The sequence below is a fragment of the Schistocerca piceifrons genome, chromosome 8 (genome assembly GCF_021461385.2).
Source record: "Schistocerca piceifrons isolate TAMUIC-IGC-003096 chromosome 8, iqSchPice1.1, whole genome shotgun sequence".
In the NCBI taxonomy this organism is placed as follows: Eukaryota; Metazoa; Arthropoda; class Insecta; order Orthoptera; family Acrididae; genus Schistocerca; species Schistocerca piceifrons.
The window spans coordinates 270,192,289-270,215,319 of NC_060145.1; the positions used below are offsets into that span (position 1 = coordinate 270,192,289).

Here is a 23,031-nt window from a genome sequence, read left to right on the forward strand (position 1 = left end):
TATCTCATACGTACTCACTGACTGGCCACACCCTGCCTGCCCCCCCCCCCCCCTACTTAGTATCACCCAGGACAGGACGAAATTAATCACATTCTCCAAAGTTTTGATTACCTCCCCTTGTGTCCGAAGGTGGGAAATAGCTACCTTACCCCTTCCACAACAATAGTATTCCACCGCTCACCCAACCTACGCAGTATCTGTACTCACCCCTATTCCACCCCTCTTCCTAGTCCCCTTCCACATGGGTCATATCCCTGTAGTTGACCTAGATGGACCTATCCCATACATCCTCCCACTGCCATGGTCATTTCCCATCGCCTCAAAGCAACCACATGGTCTATCAACTTAGCTGCAATCACTGTGCCACATTCCAGACAAGCTGTCTGCCCATACAAATAGCATCTGGCAAAATGTGACCACGAGACAGTTGGACCCGCCAATTGCCAAGTATGCCGCAAAATGTCACAATGTGGTGTACTGACTTCAAGACTGCTTCACAGCCTGTGCCATATGAACTGTTCCCACGAACGCTATAAATTCTGAATTGAGCAGCCGAGAACTTTATAAACAACACACTGTTTCTGTACACGACCGCCGCCCCCTTCAAACTTTAGCAATCTCTGTCCAACTGACTCTGTGCCCTCCCCTCCTGCCACTCCAGCCTCTCACATGCATACAACCCCCAGTGCACTTACATAATCCTTTCCCCTTCTCTGATTCTCTCCTTTCGCCTTATTATCCATAGCAAAGATCCCTGATGCTGCACTGAGCAGCCCACATCTCTACACACTCCCACAGGCAGCACTTCCTCCATCTCTACCCAGGTATCCTTCCCCTCCACACCCTAGACCTCTACTGTACCACACTTACTCCTGCCGAGATCACTACACACTTATGTACGGAAACATGCATGTGCGCATGAATCAGATGAAGGGCTTTGTTTCACAGCTTAAACAACATGAGCCTGTTGACTGCTCAATGCCTTCCTATGTGGTGAGTAACAATCTACATTAATTCATACTGTTTAACTACTAAGTAAATCATAGAATTTTTGCCATCATCCAAGCACTGCTATTTAAGTCTAAATGTAAATTAGTGTTTATATGCTCTTAAAACATATGATTTTACACTATCCAATTGCCAATGGTGTTAACTTCTCATTTGCATAAATATTATCACACAACAATATTTAATTTCTTTTTACTTTTTGCTTCCAATATATTTTCTCTTTGACAAGATTACATTTCTGAGTAAACTAAACTGTAAAAGATATTGATGCCACTGAAACAGAGAATGTTTTTAGATTAAGATGTATCAGGCCTAGCAAATTGTTGTTCTTCCAATATTCCACAGCCTTATTTCTCCACTCACATTTAAAACACTTTTTAAATCAACCTAGACAGATGTTTGGTATGCTCACTCTTCAATCCCAATCTGCAGTGTGATTTCTTGCTACTTCTCTCTGAAGACGTTCCCATATGAAGTAATATTTCCCCACCTCATTCGATGGAAACATTTTAGGAGGATAGAAATCTCAAAATGAACACACACAATATTTTTTTCATATTCAGTGTAGAAGAGCATTTAGATTCAGTATTTGGAAGGGGTTTTTCAATAGATGGAAAAAAGAAGTTAATGCAAAATCTTCAGAGTTTAATACAGGGTGTTTCAAAAAGGACTACACAACTTTAAAATTCGTGTAAATTTATTGAAAGAAGATATAGAGCTGGGTTTAGTGTTACTTTGTGGGGAAATACAAGTTCTGTCCCCTCCCCCCAAACTAGAGATGATGTATGTGGCTTCTGTTGGTTATCCTGCACCCATCCCATCGGAAGTCAATTTCTTCCCAAACTCACTGTAACATTGCGGGTATAACTTGCTCAGTGGTGGTGTAAATTCTTGATCTAAGCCTAGGTAGAGAAGCCGCCACAGGAGGTCCAAACAATATCCTTAATGAATCTCCCCCCCCCCCCCCCCACAAAAAAAAAAAAAAAATTAATTTCGAGTGGTGTCAGGTATGGGGAATGCGTGGGCCACACATGTGCTTGGACGACCTGATTATTTGCAACGTCTTATTGGTTATTTATACCACTCGAATTGTACGCCTACTACAAGGATCTTTAGTGTACTTGATATGGAAATTACACTGAACTGTTGTCGCTGACCTCGATTGTTCAAACCAAAACATACAACTAGCATGCTCGTGTCCAGTGAAGGCAACCATCTTTAATGCAACTGTTGCTAGCATTCCTTATGGTGCGACCGTCACTAGCTAACTACGCTAGACAAAACTTGATGTATTTCCCTACAAATTGACACTACAGTCACCTCTGTAGGTACTCTGAACTAATTTATACAAATTATCAAAGATGTACAGTCCTTTTTGAAACACCCTGTATTATGTTTGTCTGATTTTGTCAATAATAGGTCAACATCTGTTGAACAGAATGTTTTCTTTGTACAGCAATATATAATATAGGGAAACATTCCAGGCGGGAAAAATATATTTAAAAACAAAGATGATGTGACTTACCATATGAAAGTGCTGGCAGGTCGATAGAAACACAAACAAACACATACATACACACAAAATTCTAGCTTTCGCAACCAATGGTTGCTTCGTCAGGAAAGAGGGAAGGAGAGGGAAAGACGAAAGGATGTGGGTTTTAAGGGAGAGGGTAAGGAGTCATTCTAATCCCGGGAGCGGAAAGACTTACCTTAGGGGGAAAACACACACACACACACACACACACACACACACACACACACACACACACACACACACATATATATATATATATATATCCTTTCGTCTTTCCCTCTCCTTCCCACTTTCCTGAAGAGGCAACAGTTTGTTGCGAAAGCTTGAATTTTGTGTGTATGTTTGTGTGTCTATCGACCTGTCAGCGCTTTCGTTTGGTAAGTCACATCATCTTTGTTTTTAGATATATTTTTCCCACGTGGAATGTTTCCCTGACAGCAACAATATTCGACATTTCAATAAATGGAATCTGATTAAGATTTCCTTTTTACCATAAAAATGTTTTGTTACTGCAAAATGATTTTTAATTTATCTTACACATTAGTCATTTTTAATATATTACAGACAGTTGAATGACTTGTTTAATGTGTCTACAGCCTGCATGATAGTGGAAACTTCACTGTAATCTACACATGTAAAAATTTATATTTATTGACACACCATGCCCCACAGATACTATGAAACACAAAACAGAAATTCTCCCATTTTTTGCTTGCTTGCATTACAGTGAAGGCAGTCTGGTGCAATACGCCACAAATCACAAACAGTGAGGACTGGCAATTATAATTTAATGAAAGACATACTTTAGGTGGTAATTCATGCACCAGCTATATTAAATTAAAATCATGATGAGCTGTCACATATCTTTTGGCATTTGGAAAAAAAACCACCGAACACTGTTTATAGTTACAGATTTAAACATCAGTTTTCAAAAGAAAACGACAAGTTCTGTTCCAATATTAGATTTCAAGGCAATGTCTGCAGCATCATATCGCTTGACCTATGTTACACGGCACATGCAAATGAAAATTATTACATAAATGCTTGTATTCTGAACATTTTTTATCCTCACTTGGACCATGCTATTCTTATTCAGGATATTTTTGCCAACAGAAAAATTGACTTTTGGTACGTTTTTTCCATGACATCTACATTCTAAGAAAACACACATTTCAAACCAAAACTCAAGGACATGAATGAGCTACAAAAAAGCACTTCACATCCTAATGATTATTTGACTGTTTGTTGTGGTCTTTTTGCTTCACAGTGCACTCACTGTGGAGTATGAAATTACTGACCAAAAAAATTGTGCTCTATCTGACGACAAAGAAGCAGTTTTAAATTACTGTTGATTCAATTTTTAGCAATAAGTGATCAGGAAAAAACAATTAGCCATGTTATGGATTTTATAAAAATTGGTCTTTTTTGCAAACTGTTTCATATTTGCTCCCTAAAAGTGCATTTTTATCTAAAAAGGATAACAGTAATGCTGTACTCATAGTAGTTGCACTGGTACTGATGGAAATATTCATTAAATACAGCAATTTCTTGAAAGCAAGTTCATTAATATGTTGTTTTACTGTAGTTATTACAAGGGCTCTTTGGGGTGGGTCTGAGAGCTTTTGCTCTTTCTTTCCTTCACCCGAAGTGTTTATTGGCATTTTACTGGTAACCATATTGCATTGTTTAACTCCAATTGAATTGTCTTTGCAGACCTGAAGTAATGCAGTGTGTGTCTTGTGTGAAGGGAGTGTCACTTATTTTCAACCTGTATCTTCTAAAATGGAACATTCCAAATTTATATGTAGATTTTTCTATTTCTGTAGGCACCCTAGAATAGAATGGTGTTGTATTAGTTGACATCAGCAATTATGCCCTTCTAGCTACTCGCAACCTTTTCTCAGTTGAACACAAGTGTAAAAGTATTATAATGATACTAATTAGTCATTCCTTTATGTCCAAAACACTTTCTTAGGTCTTATTACTTTAATCGTAATTTTTTATGATGCCAAGACCTACTGCTTTACCTGAGAATAAGACAATTCTGAGCATAAGACACCCTCTTCTTTTCTTTCCCTAGAGGCTTCTCAAGAAAAATTTATTTTCAACATATTCTAACTAATCAAAAGTATGAGCTCTTTTACTGACAAAGGATCTGCCCAAATAGTTAGCATTATACTTTTTCTACATTTATGCCATTTATTGACTGTCTACATTAATTTGTGGATCGTTTTCTTTTCTACATTTTCTGTGTACCTGCTCTGTTGTCTGTGGTATCACTATTTTTAAAATAATCATTATCCTAATAGCACAGCTGTGAAATTTATATTTCTGTCATCACAAATATTTGGCTGTTTCTTTAGAATATGTTGTGATTCCCGAGGTTGTGGTTACTGTGAGACCTGAGAACACCTGAAAACAAATCAAATTTTGCTTCTATACTGACATGAGAATGTTAGAATATCTCTTGCTTCCAAACCTACTGTCTGCCCACCACTCTCTCATTGGCTGTGTATAACCAGCCGCTGACACAAACCCTCCCATTCCTGTCATACATCATGGCAAGCGTCGGCAACATTGCAGCATGAAACACACAAGTACACCACTGGCCCCTATCTAGACTTTTACTGTCTCCCTCAGAAATGAATACCATTGTTGAGTATTTGACCAATTTTTAAATAATTCAATTCCAAATACAAATATATTCACGCAAACTGCAGTTTAAACATGGTAAATGTTCCTAAAAAGCCAAAGTATGCAGCACAGATTCCCATAGTTGACAACGTGATGTAAGTTGCCGCCCACTCACTACTCCCCTCCCCACACTCATCTAGTTCTCAGCGTAGCTGGTATCACTGTTCCCCCTCGAACCCTTCCGTAGTGCTGTGCTTAAGCAACTGTGAAACAAAGGTTGCAGTATCTTTTAGTGTGCAAGTTACAAAAGCAAATAATACATACATACATGATTCAGTCCAATTACTAAACTTTACTCTTCCTACGATCTACTGATGTCCTTTGGTACTATCTCCATGACACGTCTTGCTGCCATAATTTATTCTCGCGACAACAAGTGCAGTCAGTTTAATATTATTTATTTCATCTGTTAACCATATCATTCTGGATTAATTTTCATCCTCGTTTCATCTAAAGGTCGCCATCAAGTTCTAAAGCTGATGGTATTCTGATATGTGAACCGTGATGAACAGTGATTGAATTTCTCATTTGGAACCCACTTAGTAATTCATTACAGTCTCTCATAGTCAAATAAAATGTTGATCTTGTTTCAGATCAAGTAATGGTTTTTGAAGAACAACATTTCCACTTTTGAATATTACCTTTGCTTAAAAATGTTTGTACATGGTACCCATACATGTATGAGAGATTTTATTGTAAACCTGTTCAAATACAACAAGAATTAGTACGATGATAGGATTTAGTGCTATTTCCTCTAGTGTTTCACAAAATTGTCAAATTTTAAGCACAGCAATAGATCATTGAAGTTGCTAGTTCAGTGGCTGGTCTAACACGAGTCAGATGTTATGTGACTGAGTGACATTGATACTTTGGTGTGCCGGGAAATCTTTGACCTCGTCCAACGGAAATATTGTTTTGCTCAGCCCCGCCCTTCTGAATTCTTCAAAATAAATCTGCATATGACCTCAGTTGCCAAAACTTCATCTGTAAATTTAAGATAACTCCTATATGGTCTATTAAAACATAAAAATGTTAACCTCAGCAACAATAGTTTACTCTGTGACTATAAGACCTGTATTTTTCGAATGACTAATTTGGGCAGAAAACCTCATCTTATAACTGAGTAAATACAGTACATTTTATGACACAAAGCAGCAAACAACACTTCATCCCTGTATCCTTTTAACTGATTGTAGCTTAGACTGTTTTATCTTGGTAGGCTGTTTGCTTGCTACGTTTTTAGTCTGATATGTGATGTATTCTGTCGTATGTTCCTCCACTCATGAAGGCTGTTATGGGTGGTCACTCAGGTTCCACGAACATTCCTTATTCCAACAGCACTACTGATGTTTGTTTAGTATCTCATTTGTCATGTTTGTACTCATTTATAAATCTTTACGTACACTTGTCTAATGTCCACTACACAAATTTTTATGCTTAAATCTCAGTTTATACTATTCAGCACGTTGACACATTTATACTGCTGACACTTTTGTTGCCTGAAAGGCACATTAAGTGCAAGACTGTACCACTTTGTATGTAATACCTATATCATTAGTTTCACACTTACTTAGAATTTATATTCACATCATTCAACTGTGACTTCTGAAATCTTTCCAATAGCAAGGTATTACAGATGATGAAATTGAGACATTATACATGAGGGGTGGAGGCTTCAAACGGAAGTTTTTATGAGCTAATGAAAGTTACAGTCAGTCAAAACCAGTTTCACTACTAAATTACTTATGTGAGCACTTGACTGCAATAAACTTTATTGTTAAAGTAACTGTGCTTATTGCCACCTTTTGCCAATAAAATGCAAAGTCTTTGATGATGTTATTTTACTAGAGATTTCTTAGGGAGAATATTTGTTTGTCGTCAGCTATCTATATTGGTACTTCCCCTTTTCCTTAGGCTGACAAGCTACCTGTGAAATGCAATTGTCAGAGGATTAATAACAATAACATAAATGTTCAACAGCATGCACCTATGTTCTTCTCAATTAAATCTTCTACATTTCTACTGGGTATCTTTGTTCCCACGGGGATGGAGTACACTCAATACAATGTAACAATTTAATGCTTTGTAAATGAAATAAATGAATCAGAATATACTTTTTTAGAGTTTGTCATAGCTAAGAATGATGGGCTTATTTATCTTGGTGCCTTGTCTCTCTAGTTTTTGAGTGCTATATTGAAACTGTTTATGCTAAAATAAATGACTGGTACAAATTGCAGGCACTAGCGGCTGCATGTGAGAAGGCGAGTGCTGTAGGGAGGACTGGCCTCACCTCACTCATAACTGACTGTGCTTACTGGATATGCTTCCTCTCCTATCTCTCTCTACAATTACAGAGCTGTGCAAATATTATATTGACAGAACCTGTTGCTTATCAAGTACACGGGGCTGGACCCATGTCATGTGGACGGTGGCTGCAACCTGGTCTATGGCACCTCGGACCAATCCTTGGGCAAGGGCCTTCATTACTAGAAGTTCCACTTCTCCAATAGGAAGGCGAGTTTCTCGTGCTATTTCCTCAAAAGTGAGTTGTCTGTCCGTAGCAGCCCGCTTAAAAGTCATCTGTAAGAACAAAAAGTATAATAAAGCACCAATGAATATTTAAAAATCTATTTTTTCAAATACTCACTAAACAGGCTTAAGACATTGCGCAAAAACTGGCACCTGAGATTAGAGAAAAAATTAAGAACTGTAACACAAGAAAATGGAAAGAGCCTGTAAAGTTAATAGCACAGCAGTGGAAAAGATAACACATATGCATTGAGAGCAGGGAAAAAGATTATGAGGCTGTGACATCACAGCCAGTGTTGCAAGACTTTTTCCCCATATCAAGAAAAAGAATCATTACATGACAGCATGTAGTATGCTTAAGTGAAATAACGTTTAATTGTATTCTGACAAGCGTCTTTATAATGTGGTGATGCATGAACTTTGTAATTCTTCCCTAAAAAAAAAATCTTCAAGTACTGTATTAAAGATGAATACTAGCGTGAAAAAAATCTCTTGCTATATTATTTGCTCTTCTCTCACATGCTATTGTCTCCGTTATCATTGCCGATACAAGATCATCACTGGACTGTATTAATTCCTGTAAGTGTTGTGAAGGTGTTTTGCATTAAAAAACGCAAAAAAATTATTTTATGCATACAGACTACATTATTTAATCATCCCGTCAATGGAAAATACAGTAAAAGCATACCAGTGAAAAAGTGAAACATTTAAATATGAAGACTTTTCATTTGGTTCGTGATCTTTTTATGCAGCATCTTATGTGTGAATATCAATTAACTGTTACACTCATTAGAATCTGCAATCATATTTATTTCACAAAGCCGAAGAATCTTTCTAGATAACACTTTCTGAATAAAAAACGTTATCTCTCTTCACAGTAAAAGAACTGCCAAACGAATATTCTCCAAGCAAACTGTGGGCAATAGCTAATTTCAGAATTCCAGCCAAGGAACTGATAACAGTGACAATTAGTCTTGCCTGTCATGCAAATTAATTATGATGAATCAAAAAAAGATATAATTTCATTGTTTGGTCCCTGTTCTTCTTATAATGTTGCAACAAAGAAAGGATTTCAATAAATCATTTACACGACTTCAAATATGCCTGTCATTAGGTTTGATAAACTCAAATTTTATTTCAAACTAGGGATGGTAATGTTATAAAACCACCCTCACAAACCTCATCTGAGATGAAGACAAAGGTCTTTGTGCCTCTGACCAGTACCTCAGAGATTAAAAGCCAAGCTACTTGTATTTAACCTTTCCAGGAGAGTCTGTTTTATGGTCACATACAGCATAACCAGATTACTGGTAGTAGTGTTACATCTCCTGAACCCGCAATAAAAGTAACAGAAGCTGTCTGGATACTAGGACATATAAGACATTGGTTGCCAATAAATTCAAAGACATTTCTTGCAATACCACTAGTGAGGTTAACATCTTGATTACTACTTGGGTAAATACTAATTTTCAAAAGTTTGGAAAGGGGAATCAAAACAGCTTCTTTCAATGAGTACAGAAATTTTCATGTTATATGTACAAAGTTCAAACAGTATGGTGTATTCCATTAAAATTTCCTGTGAGGTGACACACACTACTTTGGTGCATTTTGCTGCAGACAATACAAAATCCAACTCCCATTTTGAGAAAATGATGTTGAAAACTTTGATGCTGATAAAACAAGTTCCAAGCGCTCTCCATAGCAATTGTTTAGCAAAACTACATCATTTACTGGTTGTTCAAGCAAAGTACTCTGACATTTTTTGGCTAACATCCTTTGCTAGTCTGCAAAATTCACTACCTCATCATTACATTAATAAGGCACCTTCCACCATACTCTCAAATTGTTCCGAATGTCTTGTAAAATATGTAATTTAAGGAAAAATCTACAGATCTCATGAATTTCTAAGAGAAACTCATAATTGCACCCCCACCCCCCAGTTTTCATGGTAAGATAGCCCAGTGGGGGGCATGGAACCATTCCAACTGCAGATCATCACTACTCATTTCTCCATCCAACTATACTGTAAACCACAATGTGACTGCATGGATGCATTAACTTATAAGCTGCCATGGTCCCCCTTCAGGGACTGCATACGAGAAAACTAGCACATACACTTCTTCCACAGGACATAGTGTAGCAGCAAACCTAAAGCAATTATGTGCGTACTTTGTATTGTGAACATTTGCTCATTTTCCCTCCTCCACACACCTTGCATTACCATAAATTTGAAATGCGAGTTCTGACGGCTTGATTTTTTATTGGTTGTTGGTGAGTGTTGAAAAAGGTAATAGCACTCTTTTTCATGTCGGTATAATTTACACGGGAACAACAGACCCAATGCCCTATTTGGGGATCACATCTGATACTGACCAGAATTTCAGCCAACAGTTTATAAATTGCATTTTACATGACGTAGCTTGATGAAAGCTTCTTTCTTTGAAAGTACTTTAAGATATTGTGAATTCCTCAACAAACTTTTGGGTTTCTGACAATGAAGATGATGGCAACAATTGTTCTGTAGACATTGTGGAACTTCCTCCATAATGGATGTATACAGTTTCTGACAATATAAAGATACTGACGATGATATTAACAATGACGAAAACCAGCAGATGTCCCTGAACATGTTGAAATTCGTTTGTGACAGGGAGCGATGAATTCCCTATGGTGGACATCAACTGTACCATCTAAGAGTACCAAGAGGTGATGTTGCATCCCCATAACCTGCTAAAATGAGAGAATTGTCATTGAATTCGAAGTCCACAAAAAAACTAACCCAATTACTCAAAGGTGTACATAAATTAAAGTGCTGCAATGACAAGGGGAATGATCTCATTAGCAAACTCCAAGGAAAAAGGACACGTTGTCCGACAGAATATGACCTATGCCGCAAGTGCAATGCCTACCACTTTCCTCATTCAAACGACTGCACCAAGAAACGTAAATTACTCTTTTCACTGGTTATCATTCCCCAAGATGATTTAGATTCGTGTGAAGATGATGACATGGATATTCAGTGCATGAGGAAGTGCAAGAGCTGACACAGATATCCTGAAATCAAGTGGTTTCTTCCTCTCAATAACAATTCTGCAGACACACTTATTCCAAAACAAACTTTCCAATATTTTCCCCTTGATAAACTAAATAAAATTTTTCTGAAATTTGTCATGTTCTCTGAATATTTGTGCACTGATGAACAAATGGTTCGATATTATGCGCACAAGTATCTTAAGCAGTTTAAACGTAGTAAGCTTGTCAGGTTTGGCTTTGAACAATGGAAAACCAGCTGCTTAGAAATAGGTTATCAGATGCACGCAAGTCAATGGAACCTGGAGACGACGATGCCAGTCCGTCAGGACATCTGTTGCTGCTGCTGATTTCTATTTTAGAGACACTAAAGACTGACAAACTTCACTTTGACAATTTCTTCACATGATTCTCTGTGATGAAACATTTCCAAGATATTGATGTCAGAACAATATGAACTGTTCAATTCAACAGAATGAATGAGCGTTCCATTTTAACAGACAAGGAGATGAAGAACAGTGTGGAACATCTGACAACAGATTTGATTTACAAAATGAAATTTTGGCTGACACTTACACCAATAACAACAACAACAAAAACATGAAGCTATTATCCAACCATGAAACCAGAAGTGAAGTGATGGAGCATGATGAAATACATCCTCCAACCTAAGCTGATCCCAGAGTATAACTAGTATAAGGGCCACAGTGGCCAGAACCATTGGAAGGGAAAAAATATGTGTGCCTACACATATGTGTGCATATGCATGTGTTTTCTATTTCAGAAGGAGGCCTTCTGGCCAGAAGCTACAATGTATAGCAGCTTTCTCGTAGTGCCCGTCTGCAACTCAGTGTTGCCTCTATAAGATGAGAAGCAATCTTTTCTTTTCATAATATTGTTGTTGTTCCATCCTGGACTTTCCATTCTTTGATTAACCATGCAGCACCTCATTCTGCCCCCACATACGCAAGCGTACAGTGGTGCATAAACATTCCACATGACTAGTATTTGTCATTATAGTTACTCTTTGACGTTAGCGATAGACAATTCTATGCATCACTTAACATGCAACTGTTCAGCCTTCCACACTTGCAAGCTATCCTGTATACACGTGTTTTATGCAGAAATGTTCAGTTTTACAAAATACTACATATTTGGTGGCCCTGACAACAACACAACATGATAGTGTCGGCTGTAGCATTCCGTATCGCATTGTAAAGTAACATGAATGTTCCTTACGTCCACATCAGTCGCACCGCTCTAGTTCTCACATGAAAACGGACAATCTGCCAGTCACTACAGAGCCAGCCACCATCAGCACAGTTAACAGGGTTACAATTAAACCCCAGACATTCTGGCAACATAACCCGGTGTTGTGATTTGCACAGCTCGGAAGCCAGTTCATCCTTGCACGGATATCAGCAGATGAAGTGAAGTATAGCTATGTAGTCGCAACACTAACAGAAAACTTAGCTGCTGAGATACAACATACACTTGATACAAAATCCAACGCTGAATGGTATGCGCCACTTAAGAACATGCTAGTGATGCCCTAACACAATTGGAAGCGAAATGACTAGACAAGTTTTACGAACTGAGGAGCTCGGCGACTGAACCCCATAACAACTTACGCCATTTGCACTCGCTGGCATGCAACACCGCGAGTGATGACATGATGCACAACATTTGGTTGTCCCGATTACCTTCTGACACTCGAAAAATTCTGACAGTGTGTGCGGGTGATTTAAATGCACTAGCGCAAACAGCAGACAGGATTGTCGAGCCGCATCCCAAAACAAACATGTCAACACTGACACCATGGCAAGAAAATAAGCCTTCAATGACAATTAGCGGAGCTTACCATGCAAGTGGCTGCATTACAGACGATGCACATACGTCATAGATCACACCGCCAGTCGTCAAGAAGTCTTAGCCACTCACTATCGGCACAAAATCTGTGTTGGTACCACAAGAAATTCGGCAATGATGTGCGAAAGTGTACGACACCAGGCAAGTGGAAACGAAGTGTAAGGCATAGCAGTAACAACTCCTCACCCTTGTAATGCATGTTGTCTTTTTGTCACAGATTGCAACACGAAAGTACAATACCTAGTGGACAAAGGGCCAGAAGTGTCCGTGTACCCAGTAACTCAAGTACTGCGCCGGAGCTGCGACAATTCTTGTCTGTTTGTGGCTAACAACTCTTAAGATTAAAATATACAGTGAGGTCCAATTGTTGCTTAACCTTGGACTACGCTGTACATTTGAATGGCACTTCACAGTAGCAGATATATTGCGGCCTATCATAGGAGCTGATTTTTTATTCTTTTATGATCTGATTCCCGACCTCCAATGCAAGCAGCTGATCGATTCCACTACAAACCTGCATACTCCAGGGAAGGTGTGTTGCCTCACTTCGACTACAGTATATACTGTAACAAGAGATACACCGTACACGATTTCTAAAAGAATTTCCCGAAATCATGCAGCAGTCACCTACTCTCCCAACGGTTAAACACACAATGCTACATCACATTTTGACCATACCAGATGCGCCATCTCATGCTAGGCCTAGACGTTCGATGCCAGAGAAGATGCAAATGGTGAAGCAGGAATCCATAAAGCATGCTGTCAATGAGCATTTGCAGAGTTTTGATTAGCAGTTGGGCAGTCCTAATCCATGTGGGACCAAAGAAGAACGGATGGTGTCCATGTGGTCATTGCCGACAGCTCAATGCAATGACCATCCTGGATTAGTACCTGGTGCCACATATAGAAGACTTCTCTGCCAACATTCATGGCTAGACTATTTTCCACCACTGATCTAGTCCATGTTTCATGGATGAGGTAATAAGGACTTAGACTTTTGTTATGTTTACATAGATGATATTCTGGTGTTGTCTGCGGCTGAAGAAGAACATTTACGTTATCTGACTCAGATATTTAGTCTTTTAAGCACACAAGGCTTAGTAATTAATCCTTCAAAGTGTACTTTTTGAGCAAGGGAAGTGCAATTTTTGGGTTACACAGTAGGTGCACATGGTATTCCCAAGATAGTGTGGAAGCCATAAACAAGTATCCTCGACCCTTTCCAATCAGATAGCTACACCGGTTTTTAGGGGGTCATAAGTTTTTACAAAAGATTTGTATAAATTACACATTGATTACAGCGCCCCTAAAGGGCACACCAAAGCTGAATGACAAGTTGCATTGGACAAGTGACGCAGAAGATGCTTTCCAAGCTGTAAAAACAGTAAATGCAGAAGCTGCACAATTAGCACACCTCGTCGCAAACGCTCCCCTTGAACTTATGGTTGATGCTTCGTCTACAGCCATTGGCACTGTACTGCAACAACAGGTCAAGAATTGTTGTCACCTTCACAGCATTCTTCAGTCAGAAGTTGTCACCTTCACAGCAGCGTTGGGCAACCTATGATCGCAAATTGTATGCACCTTATGTAGCAGTCGAGAAATTCAGGCATTTACTAGGAGGGTAATAGTTCTACTATTTATACATATCACAAGCCGCTAACATACGCCTTTTCTGTAAAACCAGAGTTGGCCACACATTCCAGATGAGAGTAAATGGGCTGCCCACCACCATTCCACTAGACCGACTCCAGCCACATTTCCTGACAGATTGAACACAGCAAGGACTGCAGGAGGTGACCGAGAAAACACGAATGTAGCAACAGAAAATGTCCCAGTACCCCACAGCCACGACGAGACACTACGGATGCCAGGTGTCTCGAAGAAGAAAACGACGCCGAAGATTGGTACCGCACATCCGGCTGGAACCACTGGTTCCAGTGGCACAATGCCATGTTTCAAGAAAGCAGTGGTAACATATGCACGGCAGCATGTCAAGTTCAATCTGCGATATCATTAACATTAGGAGTCGTGAACACCTCATTATGTCCCTGCAAATGCGATTTTATGAAGGTGCACAAAAATTCCATGTGACTAGTATTCGTCACTATAGTTACTCTCTGATGTTAGAGATCTAGACGATTCCATGTTAATTGTTCAGCCTTCTACAGTTGCAAGCTATACTGTATAGACATGTTTTACGTGGAAATAAATGTTCAATTGTACCAGGTACCACAAGCATTAAGGAGGAGTACACAAGATGGACTGGGAAATCCAAAAATATAGAATCAATATAAAGGGCACAGTGGTACTTCCATCTTCTTACCAATGCCACTGACGTACTGGTGAACTCTCATGTACTATTTTGTCTCAAAAACTAAAATTTCCTTACTGGATTACAGAAGGGTGGTTGCCAGAACATATCTTGCTCTGTCTATACCAACATCTGACTAAAAATAAGGCGGCCAAAAAGTCTTTCACTACTTCTCAAACACTCATGTTCCTTTTGACATCTGCAAAATCTCAAACACACAGAAATGAGCAGCATGTATGAAAACTGCAAGCAAAAAATACTGTAAGTGCAATGTGGGACTATATAAGATGTTCTGGAGTGGACAATGTATACCATCCTCCTCAAACACTTCTGTGCAACAAACACATTTCTCCTAAATGACAAGTTACTCCAGAGTATGATGACTGAAAATACTGAATGAAAATAGGAAAAGTTAGTCAACTTGCTGAATTTTTCACACTAAAGTCTGCAATGCAAAAGTTGCAAGTCTTAGATGTTTAATAAGATCTGTAACATGTGATTTCCAATACAGGATCTTATCAATATTTGCTGTTAAGAATTTAGAATATTCTGTATCATTTACTGATTTACCCTCATTATTTCTAATGTTGTCGTCAGGCCTTATACAGTACCTAATTACAGGTACTGTGTTTTATTCAAGTTCAGTGAAAGTACATTTGCAGAGGACCAGATAATTTTCATGAAAATATTATTTACATTGTCAAATGTTGAAGTCTCTCCGTTAGGCTTTTACTATGATACTTGCATTGCCAGCAAATATAATGACATCAATTTCTTGGAAATATGATGGAAGATTATCTAGTGTGGACCCTGTGGTATACCTGCACTGATTCTGAAGATGCTATTTCACTGTACACTCCTCCGAATTTCTTAATGCAATGCTGTGCACCTAAAAGGGTGTCACAGTTATACAAGTTTACATTGACAGTGTGTTTTATATAATGGGTGTTTCACAAGGGATAGCACATACTCTCTATCACTTACTTGTGTCAAATATTCTGTTGGCAAACCATTTTTCAGATATTTTACTTGGATACAAATATTTCTAAAACAAATGATTAATTCAATTGATCTTTATCTGAATTATATAGGATGTGCAATGTGCACTCATTCTAACACAACAGTACAATTCACAATTCTGTTATACAGTACCCACCAAGGGGTGGGAAAGGAGGAGGGGGGGGGGGGGGGGAGTGGTTGACTGTTACGTAACTACAAGTCCACACTGAGTCGGTGTGTGCATCCAGATTGGAGAGGACACAATGTCATACTGATAAGTGGTCTCATAATGCCAAGTTCTTTATAAGACTGACTATTTTGCTATCACCAAAATACGAGGGTTCACTGAAAAGTAATGCCTCCACCTACATAACTGTTCAACAGTTGGCAGGTAATGACTTGTTCCATAGCCTCTTCTCTACAACTCCAGTTGGCGGGAAGCCTTAGCATTGAACTGTTGTGTTGTTGCACTGTAAAGTATGGAATCCTGCACAGACGGTCGATCAATGCGATTTAAGCAATGTACAGTCACTGAATTCTTGACAGCAGGTGTCCCCCCAAAGGAGATTCGTCAGAGAATAAAAGCAGTTTACGGTGATTGTGTTGATGTGAGTACCGTGCATCGTTGGGCAAGTAAGGTTAAAGATGTTGAGACGGAAACATTTGACCTTCGTGACAAACAGAGTTGGACGTCTTGTGACAGATTGATTCAGGATGATCATCATATCACTCAGAGAGAAATTGCAAGCACAATCAGTATTTTACAAGAACATGTGTGTCACATTACTGCTTTGCTTGGCTATCTGAAGATCTGTGCATGATGGATATCCCGGATGCTGAGTCCTGAAATGAAAGCGCACAGACTCTAAATTTGCCAGGAACTCCTTTCGTGTTATGAGAATGAAGGTGACTTCTTTCTGCATTCAATTGTGATGGAGACGAAACGTCAGTCTATAGAATATCGAGAAAAAGACTCGACCCAGAAAAAGAAATTCAAGACGCTGCCCTCAGATGGAAAAATCATGGCCACAGTGTTCTGGAATGCAGATGGTGTTATCTATGTTGATTTCCTTCATCATGGAACGATAAATTCAGAGCATTACATTAAAACACTGCGAACTCTGAAACGAAGGCTAACAAGGGTCCGAAAGGAAAGGAGAAATGTTTTCCTGCAGCATGACAATGCCAAACCACTCACTTCACCTGCCACCACAGCAGAACTTCAGAGACTCAATCTCACCACCATATGGCACCCTCCTTACAGTCCAGATTTAGCACCACCCGCCTGTTCCCGATAATGAAAGACAATATGCGGGGACATCATTATGCTTCTGATGAAGACGTTAAGAGAACTGTGAGATTGTGGTTGCAGAAACAGAGTGTCGACTTCTTCCGCGATGGTTTCAGAAAACTTTTTCATCATTGGCAGAAATGTATCCAATTGGCTGGTGATTACGTGGAAAAGTGAATATTGGTAACTAAAGATCACATTATAAGGATTATTTCTGCATTTGACTTATTAAAATATTCCAATCCAAACCCAATTAGTGAAGGTGGAGGCATTACTTTTCATTCAACCCTCATATCATCACATATTCTCTCAATTTGTGAAGTTTTATATTGTTTCATCCTCCACTTTCAGGAGCTTCACTTACTTGTCAAGCGGTATATATAATACACTGCTGGGCTTTAAAATGTTGGAACCACTGATGTTGGTATGCAAAAACCGTCATTTTGGTGTGAAGTGTACTGCATGCTTGGATATGTAAATTACTAGCATTTTAGCCTAAAGTAGGAAAGAGTAATTCAACCTATATTGTGTGTATGCGAGGAAAGATTATGTTGAAAGTTTCTTATTCAATAATCACACCTGAATGATGCTTGTGTGTGTGTTATACCTCGGAATGTGGAAAAATGTGGCCCAGCATGTCAGAATTCGACAGCACCAGGATTGTGGCCTGCAAAGACTACAGTTTCACATTCTGCAATACTGCTGTTTGTGTTGGTCAGGATCCCCTGACTGTCAAGTGAACATAGAATCATGGGGTTTATGAGGACCCTCAATGCCAAGCAGAATCCAAACAGTCCTGCATGACTAGCAACTGAAAGGAGAGATACTGTTTGCTTGGTTGCACAGGATCAAACAGACAACACATACCCTGAGCCACGAAATGTGCTGCTTTCTCTCTCTCTCTCTCTCTCTCTCTCTCTCTCTCTCTTTTTGCAACAATGTACTGATGTATGGAGCACATAGAGAGGTTTTTAGAAGCAGCACTTGGCACACCAGAAGGGAGACATGTCCATGGTGGTGCACCCAGTAACACCATTGATGTATCTATCCGTGGGGGCTCTAAGGTGAACATATGTCAGATTAAATCTGTCAATCATACAGACCCAGTATCACCATCTCTGGTTCCCATAGCCAACGTATTGGACAGTACTCTGTGTGTGTGTGTGTGTGTGTGTGTGTGTGTGTGTGTGTGTGTGTGTGTGTCTATATAATAGAGGGAAACATTCCACGTGGGAAAAATATATAAGATGATATAACTTACCTAACGAAAGCGTTGGTATGTTGATAGAGACACTAACACACACACACACACACACACAAAATTCAAGCTTTCGCAACCCACGGTAGCTTCATCAGGGAAGAGGGAAGGAGATCCCTTAAAACCCACATCCTTTCGTCTTTCCCTCTCCTTCCCTCTTTCCTGATGAAGCAACCGTGGGTTGCGAAAGCTTGAATTTTGTGTGTGTGTGTTTTTGTTAGTGCTTGATCAACATACCAACACTTTCGTTTGGTAAGTTACATGATCTTTATTTTTGAACCATTACACCAATAACCTGAAAACAGCTTTCTCATCCCGCAACTACCCTTCCGACCTGGTACAGAAGCAAATAGCTAGAGCCACTTCCTCATCCCCTCAAACCCAGAACATCCCACAGAAGAACCCCCAGAAGTGCCCCACTTGTGACAGGATACTTCCGTGACTGGATCAGACTCTGAATGTGGCTCTCCAGCAGGGATACGACTTCCTCAAATCCTGCCCTGAAATGAGATCCATCCTTCATGAAATCCTCCCCACTCCACCAAGAGTGTCTTTCCGCCATCCACCTAACCTTCGTAACCTCTTAGTTCATCCCCATGAAATCCCCAAACCACCTTCCCTACCCTCTGGCTCCTACCCTTGTAACCGCCCCCGGTGTAAAACCTGTCCCATGCACCCTCCCACCGCCACCTACTCCAGTCCTGTAACCCGGAAGGTGTACACGATCAAAGGCAGAGCCACGTGTGAAAGCACCCACGTGATTTACCAACTGATCTGCCTACACTGTGAAGCTTTCTATGTGGGAATGACCAGCAACAAACTGCCCATTCGCATGAATGGACACAGGCAGACAGTGAGTGTTGGTAATGAGGATCACCCTCTGGCTAAACATGCCTTGGTGCATGGCCAGCACATCTTGGCACAGTGTTACACCGTCCGGGTTATCTGGATACTTCCCACTAACACCAACCTGTCAGAACTCCGGAGATGGGAACTTGCCCTTCAGTATATCCTCTCTTCTCGTTATCCACCAGGCCTCAACCTCCGCTAATTTCAAGTTGCCGCAGCTCATACCTCACCTGTCATTCAACATCATCTTTGCCTCTGTACTTCCGCCTCAACTGACATCTCTGCCCAACCTTTTTGCATTTACACATGTCTGCCTGTGTCTGTATATGTGCGGATGGATATGTGTGTGTGTGTGTGTGTGTGTGTGTGTGTGTGTGTGTGTGCGTGCGCGCGTGTGCGCGCGCACACGAGTGTACACCTATCCCCCCCCCCCAGGTAAGTCTTTCCACTCCCGGGATTGGAATGACTCCTTACCCTCTCCCATAAAACCCACATCCTTTCGTCTTTCCCTCTTTCCTGATGAAGCAACCTTGGGTTGCGAAAGCTTGAAATTTGTGTTTGTATGTTTTTTATTGTCTGAATCAACATACCAACGCTTTCTGGTAAGTTACAGCATCTGTTTTTATATATATTTTTCCCACGTGGAATGTGTGTGTGTGTGTGTGTGTGTGTGTGTGTGTGTGTGTGTGTGTACGCGCGTGCGGTTTAGAGAAATTGGCACAACAATATTCACATGACACTACAACTGATCAATTCTGGCATACATTTCACAAAGCACGGAGTGACGGACCCTTATCTGTTATCCAAGCTCAGTTCAATTCTGTTCATTTGTGTTAAGAGTCATTGTTGCACCCTGAGGTAGCAGTTCTGTGTACAAACTTTCACATTCTGCACAACCACAAATCATATACAAATTTAATAATGCAATCGTCCTACGATATTCCATAGGTACGTAAAATCCCATTATTTCTTATCATCTTTGGTAGTCCAATGTTACTGGGCAGTATTTTATCTTGTGACCAGTGAACATGAGTACCATATCATTCAGTTTGCCCTTGGACATCATTATTTGTGGTATATTGTTCGCCCAACACATCTTCCCTAATGGCTATAATGCATGGAAAGCAATGTCCCCTTGTAAATAAAGAAATTTTTTTCTGTAACAATGGAAGTTGTTTTTGTGGTACAGCTCTAAGAGAGAACAGACTCAGTTAACTGAATGTAGCAGCACATATTTACAGACAGTGAAGAGAGAGGCTCACTAATGGCTTCCAAATTCATTATTTCACTACCGATAAGAGTTGCAGGTGATTGTGGACATACAGGTAGTACAGATAGCACCATTAATGAAGCATGTAAACAGAACAAACTGGTGTTTAACATTAGAATATTAACAACATTTCAGCATGGTTACATTCATCTGCGCAGCTGCAAAAATTCAAGGTTTTTTTTCATTTTTAAATTTAAAACTGGTTGCCAACTACTTCTGAAACACACTCACTGCCCAAAGTTTTGCGATTTTATCCAGCTTCATACAGATGTCAGTAGAAAAGTTTAATCACACACTGCCACAATACACGATTTACTAGTTAATATTCACATACACTGAAGAGCCAAAGAAACTGGTACACCTGCCTAATATCCTGGAGGGCCCCTGTAAGCATGCAGAAGAACCGCATCACAATGTGGCATGGACTCAACTAATGTCTGTAGTAGTGCTGGAGGGAGTTGTCATGAATCCTGCAGACTATCCATTAATCTACAATAGTATGAGGGAGTGGAGATCTCTTGGGAACAGCATGTTGCACGACATTCCATATATGCTCAATAATGTTCTGGGGAGTTTGATGGCCAGTGGAAGTGTTTAAACCGAGAAGAATGTTCCTGGAGCCAATCTGTAGCAATTATGGATGTGTGGGGTGTCACACTGTCCTACTGGAATTGCCCAAGTCATTGGAATGCACAATGGACATGAAAGAATGCAGATGAACAACAGGATGCTCACGTACGTGTCACCCGTCAGAGTCCTATCTAGATCTATCGGTGGTTTCCTACCACTCCACCAGCACACATCCCACACAATTACAGAGCCTCCACCAGCTTGAACAGACCCCTGCTGACATGCAGTGTCCACTGATTAATGAGGTTGTCTCCATACCCATACATGTCCATCCACTCAGTACAATTTGAAACGGGACTCGTCCGACCAGGCAACATGTTTCCAGTCATCAACATTTTGACGTCGGTATTGATGGGCCCAGGTGAGGTGTGTAGCTTTGTGTCATGCAGTCGTCAGTGGTACATAAGTGGGCATTTGGTTCCGAAAGCCATATCGAAATCTGCAGCAATTTGCTGAAGTGTTGCATTTTTGTCACACTGAACTATTATTTTCAGTCGTCGTTGGTCCTGTTCTTGCACGATCTTTTTCCTACCAGTGATGTCAAAAATTTGATGTTTTACCAGATTTCTGATATTTACGGTACACTTGTGAAATGGTCATTTGGGAAAATCTCCATTTCATCACTATGTCGGATATGCTGTGTCCCATCGCTCATGCGCTGACTACAACATCACGCTCAAAATCACTTAAAGTCTTGATAACTTGTCATTTTAGCAACAGTAACCAATTTAACAGCTTATAGGCGCTGCCAATCGCAGTGCCATATTCTGCCTGTTTATATATCTCTGTATTTGAATATGCATGCCTACACCAGTTTCTTTGGCACTTCAATTTATTTATGCCAACAATTAAAATGCCAATATGTTTTTTTAAGAATCGTGTAAAAACTCAAGCACAAAACAGTGCAACTACAAGCTCAAATACTTAAACCAGTTTTGTTCTGCAAAATTTTCTCTATTCTGGAGCTGTTTAATACTGTATTGGATTTTAATAGCTGATTCAGGCAGCCACTGGTTGTTATTTATATATTAACCATATTTTAGATAAGTCAAATGTTTCCATGTAATGACTTTACCTCCATAAGACAGAGCAATGAGATCTTCTGGCGTAGACGTAACTGTTCAGCTGCCAGGTCAGGGACAGCAGACCACTGGGGCTTCATACGTTCAAACTGTGCAATGTCACCTGCATTGAAAGCAGACAACAATTCTGCTAGCCATGCCTTATCTGTGTCTCTTAAGGTCTCAAGTACAGGATGTGCCAACTGAAAAATTGGGAAGACAACATACTGAAACACTCTTTATGGATAAAATGAACAATGGAAAATCCAGGATGGGATGTAACAATATTAGAGAAAGCTATAACTGTGTGAATCTTTTTGTTGTGCCTACTGCGACTCAGCATCTCCGCTATATAGTGAGTAGCAACTTTCCTTCTCTAATATCGTTACGGAGATATTTGCTTTCAGTCACAAGCACACACATTTTTAAGGAGGTATATAAAATAAAATTTATGAGCACTATACTGAAAATACTCTCAGAATGGAAATGTAACAAGAATACACTTCTCCTAACAATGAAGAAATAAGCTATTGACATTAAGACAGTATTTGCAAGTCTCTCCTTATACTTCATTTATCACCATTTTTTTTAACAACCTTTCTATGGGAAATTAATTTTTCAGACTGAATCCACTGATGTCCAATTTCTATTTCTAACTAACATTACCTTTGGCATAGCTTTGACAAACATTCACT

At 39.7% G+C, this 23,031-nt stretch overlaps 1 protein-coding gene across 1 annotated transcript in view; it reads right to left on the reverse strand.

The window, feature by feature from the left end:
• The window catches only part of LOC124711918 (26S proteasome non-ATPase regulatory subunit 13), a 39,062-nt gene that overhangs the window by 6,935 nt on the left and 9,096 nt on the right, over nt 1-23,031 (reverse strand). Inside the window, exons 5-6 of the mRNA XM_047242173.1 lie at nt 22,351-22,539; nt 7,619-7,816 (exon numbers count right to left, since the gene is read on the reverse strand). Of these exons, the coding sequence (XP_047098129.1) occupies nt 7,619-7,816; nt 22,351-22,539 (387 nt within the window). The remainder of the gene's footprint in view (nt 1-7,618; nt 7,817-22,350; nt 22,540-23,031) is intronic.